Raw genomic sequence first — 7549 nt, 5'->3', positions numbered from 1 at the left:
TAGTGATGACAGGAGTGTGCATCTCACACTTGAACCTGCCCCTTGGTCATTCTCAGAACTGACCATCTAGAGATTGCAAATTCACTTTTACTTGGTCAAGTTTCTTGTCCTTGTTTTGGGCCCATATTCACAGGTGGGATTTTTTTCCCCGAAGAAGTCAGACTTTTTCTCTGTATTGACTGAGTAATAGTAATATACTAGTCTAGACAGCAGCAGTGGCTTCCTGTGTGTGTTGACAAGCTCTGTGCCCACCACATCTGTCATCCTATACCCCTGATGAGTGTCAGTTACCATGCCATCACACTGTAAGGAGTATCCATCCATCTGCAATCCCAGAACTCAGGAGTATGAGGGAGAAGGACTTCGAACCCATGCCAGCCAGAACTTGACCCCCCCAAAAAATTCAATCAAAGAAATATTCACTTACATTTCAGACTTTCTTTTTCTAGGGTGGGGGTGATAAAGGAGAGTTGAGACAGTCTCGTGTATCATAAGATGCCATTAAATTCCATACAGTTCCAAAAATGACTTTGAATTGATTCTCTTACTTCTTTTTCACAAGAGTGGAGACTAAAACCTACCATGTGCTACCATGCTTAGTTTTATGTGGTGCTAGGGACTGTATCCAGGGCTTTGTACATGATTGGCTAAGTGTGTTAAGTATTGTACAAAGCAAGTGAGCTTCCACAGCCCCCCAGCCCATCCCCTACCTTCTATGATTCTTTGCAATGTGGAAACCTAAAGAGCTGGTCTTGAAATGCACAGTTTTCCACAGAAAGACAGAGAGTGGGCTATTTGGTAGGATAAACACCACAAAGATATTTGGCCTATATTTTAGAGGCCTCATTGTACATTTCTAAAAAAAAAAAAAAAAAGACACTTCCTCAGGGAAAACCTGAAAGAGTCTGGGGAACTAAACTCACTGTGTGACAGAGAACCAGCTTGAGCCAACAGTTTGAACAGAGGAGAAAAGGCCACTGGCCCAATGCTGGTTTGAGAAGCATGTCTATAGAATGTGATCAATGGAAAAGACCCATCCAACTGAGCACCAAAACATAGATTGGAATTAACTGAACACACTGGCTCCTTTGGTTGGTTTTGCTTTTGTTTTTGTTTGTTTTTGAGACAAGAGTCTCACTGTGTAGACTAGGCTGGTCTTTGGACTCAACCCCACCCCCCACCCCCTGCCCCAGTCTCTGCCTCTCTAGTGCTGGGATTGAAGGCATGGGTGACCACAAAACATTGGCTTCAATGTTAACTGCTAAGGGAAACTATCTTTGCACTGATCTTAATTTGGTAAGACAACAAAGATTACTGGTGGACCCCAGTCAGTCCTTCAGGAACATATATGAAAAGCAGGATGCATTAAGTTGGACACACAGCTGGAAGGCAAAATCCAAGGAAATACTGTTTGTATTGTAACTCTGGGTCACCAGAGACACTTCCTGTGACTGCCAAAGAGGACTCAGAGAAGGGGAAACCCCAGCGTCCAAATGAAAGCAACCCTATTATCTGGTTTGAATAGTTTGCCCCCTGGGGTGAGAACATATTTCCTAAATACCAGTGTGTCAGGAAGAGTGCTAAAGTCAGGTCTCAGGATGGAGGTGGGGTGGGGCTGGGGTTGACAAGAGTCATTATCTACCTTCTTTCTCGTCCCTAGGCAGGGGATAAAATGAACCACATCTTTTTTTACACAAACATCCTCACTCGATCAAAGTAGAACAATAGATTTTTATTTAATTAAAATAGATTAAAAACAGACTGTGTAAAAGAATTAGAATTCTCAATAATTTACTATTATTTACATTAGCTAGTGCTGGTCGTTAGTAGACCCAGTGAGGACATGAGCTCTCAGGACCCAGACCTTCTGTGGTCTAAGCTGTAAGCTTCCCTTCCTTCCTTCCCATCCCTTCCTTTCTGATCCATCCTGGCGCTTGTGCCACTGAGTTCAGCAGGGGAAGGACTTCGAGCACCCTAGGCAGTGGTGACCGCATCACCGCCTGGCAGAAGAGCTGACAGGTGCTGGCAGTGAGGAAGACGCTCTCTTCTCTGGAAGAAAACTTTACATCAGGTTCATATGCACAGGACCGTGAATGCTTTCCCCTCCCCGAAGCTAGCAATCTTCTCCAGGCTTGATGTTGTGTAAACGCTCCTTCCGGCTCATCCCAAACCCAGATTCCAGGGAGCAGATGTAAAGAAAAAAAAAAAAAGAGCCACACATCCTTCTTAGGGAGGTCCTGAATCACTTACTATCCCCTGTCCACGAGGTCCGGAACTTGGTAACTTAGCAAAACTCCTCTTGAAATACTTTGCGTGTGCCTTTGACACACAAGAGAAAAGTGGGGAGTCAGGGCCATGTGACCAAGAGGAACGTTCCTGAAGTCGGCAGTGAGACAAGAAGAAGCATGGCCTGGCATCCCAGAAGAGGCGGGCTGGAGGGGCTGAGCGCAGGTAGAAGGCCCCTCAGTGCTGCCTGTGGTCATCGAGATCCCTGTGCCTCTGCTTTCTAAACACCCAGGCCTGCTGAACCTCAGGACCCTAGGAGGTCCAGGCTGAGCAGTAGCTTTGGCCCTTGGGGGAGCACAGTAGACAGCATGAGGACATGCAGTCGAGGTTGGAGGCAGAGAAGGCCCGATGGAGAGGCTCAGTCCAAAATGTCCGTCTCAAACGGAACCAGATGGTAATAGGACAAGTTGGTGACATAAGCTGCTGGGTCATCACCATCTTCCAGTTCTGAGGCGAACTCACCACCATTCTCAAACCTGAAAGAGACGACAGAGGTGAAGGCCACTGTATGGGATCCCAGCAAGAAGAAAGAGAGGACAAGAGGCAGCCGGGGCAGTGCAAAGATACTGAGGGCTCCAGGTTCTATGGAAGGGGACGAGGGACATTAATGAGATAAGGTCCTTTCCAGGCCTGCAGCAGACACGTGGGAAGAACCATGAACACACAAGCTAGTTTAAATGGGTGGTACCGCCCAGGCAGCGTTTTTGAGCTTTGCTGTCTTGGCGATTACTTTCTGCATCTGTAAGGTAGTGGGGCCTTTATGCTTCCTTTATTCGCAGTGATATTCTGGCTCCCGTTCTGTGCCAGGCCCTGTGTCAGCTCAAAGATTAGCAGTGGACAGGTGGGTATAGGTGATGTGGTCCCAGGAGCTTGCAAGGATACCAGGGAGGGACACTACAGGAGGCTCCCTATGGTCATGGAGGCAGGCTCTACCTCCCTATGGTCATGGAGGCAGGCTCTACCTCCCTATGGTCCTGGAGGCAGGCTCTACCTCCCTATGGTCCTGGAGGCAGGCTCTACCTGGTGGCCAAGCCTGGTTTGATCCAGGATGACTCAGGCTCTGAAGGATGAAAGTTGTGATTTCTTGGGGACCTCTGGCTGGCAGGGATAGCACGCTGGTACACACTGAATGAGTGTTAAGGGAAGGAAAGCCCTTCGGCTTTGTGTGAGATGGAGCTGGCCAGAGACTGTCATGGTAGAGGAGTCAGATGGAGGCCTTTTCACATCACCAGCTGCTACAGGGCCTAGGTCTGCTTGCCTCCACAACATACCCAGGGACCCCTTTCTGTCCCCAGGAACACCTAGCAACAAAGCCAGACCTCCCAACTGGCAGGCACTCTACAGCATAGTCTAGCCAGAAGTTCCATTGCAGAGGAGGATAGAATGCAGGCAACAGTGAGTGGCTTTTGGCTGTCCAGCCATCAGTAGTCAAAGCTCCTGAATAATTGCAGACTAGGGTTCTAACTGATCACCCATCAACGTGTGAGACAAACATATGTGTCACAGTCCCGGTCCAGGAAGTCTGAAAGCATCTGGATCCTGGACCAGAATACAGTGTTTTACACCTCAGAGCCAACACAAACTATAGCCTGGAGTTTTGCAACTTCTGAATGCCCCTCACATCTAGTGATTGGGTGACTCTTCCTCCCCTAGATCAATTAACCAAACTCTCGCCAGACGATGAGATAAACATTTAAAATAGGGACACCCAAACTGGCAGGGTCTGCTGCTGTTCTCAACCTGTGGCTCACGACCCCTTTGGAGGTCAAATGATTCTTTCATAGGGGTTGCATATCAGATATCCTATATAATAGTAGCAAAATTATAGTTATGAATTAGCAATGAAAATAATATTCTGGTTGGAGTCATGAGGACCTGTATTAAACATGAAGAACTGACAAGCACCACTGACAAGCTTGAGAACCACTGCTGTAGAGCATCGCACACACCACCAGCTTCCGACCCCTTGTATGAAAACCACATTAGAGAACGTGCACTCACAAATGCTCTGTGGAATCCGCATCCAGGAGCTGGTCCTTCCCGTTGGGTATGCTGTGGTCTATGACTATGGTCTCTGTGTTTGCCAAACAAAATCCATTGGACCTCATGATTTCTGAAAACCAAAGCCAGGAGGTAAGTATTCAGGAGAGGTCGGTGTTTGAGGTTAAAGTTTCAGGATTTATTGTAGATCGATAGCTCTCAGCCTGGGTAAGCGATGTTTCCCTTTGCGGTGCATAGTTACCAATGCAAACTCATAACTGAACAGAGTGCTGAGGACTAGTGACTGCTACGTGCTCAGGTCTACACAGGATATCTACAATCACCCCCTCTGAGGCTCAGGGGACATTGTGGAAGAAGGGGCAGAAAGAATGTAAGAGGTGGAGGGTGGGGAGGAGGACTGTGAATTGCTGTCTTCTGGACTTGACATAGCGGCTGTACCCAAGAACTCACAGCAACAGTGTCTTCTGCACAAGACTGGGCCCAGTGACAGGCTGTCGTGGACAGAAGATGGGCTTATAAGGTCCCACCTTTTCCTGGGGAGCTATCAGTAGTTAATGGGGGCCATGAAAGGGGAAGTAACATTCCTCAACAGTGTAGACACAGTCAAGTTGCCCTTGTTCAATAAATAACCTCCTACCCATGGTCACAATAGCAATTCTAAATATAGTGCATCATTAAAAAAATTAAATTAAAAGGCATGAGAATAGGAGGGTGAACTTGTAAAGAAAAGGTGTGTGTGTGTATGAAATTGTAAAATAAAATTTTAGAGTTGAAGTTTATATCAGTCTCCCCCTTCCCCATCACCCACTGTCTCCAGCTCTCTCCCGATACCCAGAGAATCCTTCTAGTGTTCAGACAGGCAGATGGAGACGCTGGCACCAGTACCACAGGAGCAGTGTGTCTCTCCCTGAAGCAAGATCCTCTGGTATCTGAGCACCTCCACGTGTGCCCTGCCTGTGGGTTTACAGTGGAGGCTGGAGGGAAGTAGATGGAGGACTGGGCACAAGTCTGAGGCAGGCTCTATCCACCATTGTGACATGTGACGTCACACCGTTTCCCTGCCCTTTCTGAGCTCTAGCCTGTGGCTGAGACAGGGCTGACAGAATCTGCATCCTGGGTGGTGCTAAGAATTGCATCGGGAGTCTGTACAGGTCAGAGTGAGGACCACAGAGGCAGACAGCTTCTGGGACAGGCGGGAGCCACAGAGCCGCTGAGGCAGCACCCTTTTGGGGCCACAGACATCCGACACCCTCCCAGCCGGAGGACAGTGACCTGCCCTGCAGGGAGCGCCATCTTGGCTCCGGGACTCCACCGAACTTAGTCTGTACAGGTAAGACTGAGGACCACAGAGGCAGACAGCTTCTGGGACAGGCGGGAGCCACAGAGCCGCTGAGGCAGCACCCTTTTGGGGCCACAGACATCCAGCACCCTCCTAGCTGGAAGACAGTGGTCTGCCCTGCACAGGAGCCCTCTGCCTCAGGAGCAGGGAGCACATCTTGGATCCAGGACTTCCACTGAACTTAGGAACTTAGTCTGCAAAGCTGAGAGTGTGCACCACAGAAGCCTACAGCTTCTGTGACCTGCCAAAGCAACACAGCATCTGGGAAAGGTCCTGTTTTCCGCCTTCTTCTTCGGCCAGGAGGAGGTCCAAACGCCAGATATCTGTACACCTTCCCTTTAAGAGGAAAGCTTGTCAGCAGGGAGTGCTCTAACCACTGAAACTCAGAGGAGAGAGCCTGTCTCCCAGGTCTGCTGACAGAGGATACTCAGAATCACCAGAAGAACAACCTCTGAACAGAGACAACTATAACAACTCCAGAGATTACCAGATGGCGAGAGGTAAAGGTAAGAATCTTACTAACAGAAACCAAGACCACTCACCATCATCAGGACCCAGCACTCCCACTTCGCCCAGTCCAGGGCACCCCAACACACCTGAAAAACTAGACCTGGATTTAAAAGCATATCTCATGATGATGGTAGAGGACATCAAGAAGGACTTTAAAGAGCTACAGGAGAACATGGCTAAAGAGTTACAAGTCCTTAAAGAAAAACAGGAAAACACAACCAAACTGGTAGAAGTCCTTAAAGAGAAACAGGAAAACACATCCAATCAGATGATGGAAATGAACAAAACCATACTAGACCTAAAAAGGGAAGTAGACACAATAAAGAAAACCCAAAATGAGGCAACACTGGAGATAGAAACCCTAGGAAAGAAATCTGGAACCATAGAGGCAAGCATCAGCAACAGAATACAAGAGATGGAAGAGAGAATCTCAGGTGCAGAAGATTCCATACAGAACATCGGCACAACAATCAAGGAAAATGGAAAATGCAAAAAGATCCTAACTCAAAACATCCAGGAAATACAGGACACAATGAGAAGACCAAACCTACGGATAATAGGAGTGGATGAGAATGAAGATTTTCAACTCAAAGGACCAGCAAACATCTTCAACAAAATTATAGAAGAAAACTTCCCAAATCTAAAGAAAGAGATGCCCATGAACATACAAGAAGCCTACAGAACTCCAAATAGGCTGGACCAGAAAAGAAATACCTCCCGACACATAATAATCAGAACAACAAATGCACTAAATAAAGATAGGATACTAAAAGCAGTAAGAGAAAAAGGCCAAGTAACATATAAAGGCAAGCCTATCAGAATTACACCAGATTTTTCACCAGAGACTATGAAAGCCAGAAGATCCTGGACAGATGTTATACAGACACTAAAAGAACACAAATTCCAGCCCAGGCTACTATACCCAGCCAAACTCTCAATTAACATAGATGGAGAAACCAAAGTATTCCACGACAAAACCAAATTCACACATTATCTCTCCACTAATCCAGCCCTTCAAAGGATAATAACAGAAAAAAAAACAATACAAGGACAGGAACCACGCCCTAGAAACAACAAGAAGGTAATCCCTCAACAAACCGAAAAGAAGACAGCCACAAGAACAGAATGCCAACTTTAACAACAAAAATAACAGGAAACAACAATTACTTTTCCTTAATATCTCTTAATATCAATGGACTCAACTCCCCGATAAAAAGACATAGACTAACAAACTGGCTACACAAACAAGACCCAACATTTTGCTGCTTACAAGAAACTCATCTCAGAGAAAAAGATAGACACTACCTCAGAATGGAAGGCTGGAAAACAATTTTCCAAGCAAATGGTCTGAAGAAACAAGCTGGAGTAGCCATTCTAATATCAGATAAGATTGACTTCCAACCCAAAGTCATC

General features: G+C 46.8%; 1 protein-coding gene across 3 annotated transcripts in view; it reads right to left on the bottom strand.

Moving 5' to 3' along the window:
- Positions 1-1711: 1711 nt before the first annotated feature.
- The window catches only part of Pxdc1 (PX domain containing 1), a 32050-nt gene continuing 26212 nt past the window's right edge, over positions 1712-7549 (bottom strand). For all 3 annotated transcript variants that reach the window (XM_085831187.1, XM_085831186.1, XM_021180326.3), the window contains 2 exons: positions 4288-4399; positions 1712-2762 (listed from right to left, as the gene is read on the bottom strand). In XM_085831187.1, coding sequence (XP_085687313.1) covers positions 2757-2762; positions 4288-4399 — 118 coding nt within the window. In that variant the 3' untranslated portion in view covers positions 1712-2756. The remainder of the gene's footprint in view (positions 2763-4287; positions 4400-7549) is intronic.

Source organism: Mus caroli, unplaced genomic scaffold (assembly GCF_978045245.1).
Source record: "Mus caroli unplaced genomic scaffold, Mus_caroli_1 scaffold_15, whole genome shotgun sequence".
Taxonomy (NCBI): Eukaryota; Metazoa; Chordata; class Mammalia; order Rodentia; family Muridae; genus Mus; species Mus caroli.
Note: the sequence above shows the minus strand (reverse complement) of the source record. Positions and strands in the feature narration are given on the sequence as shown.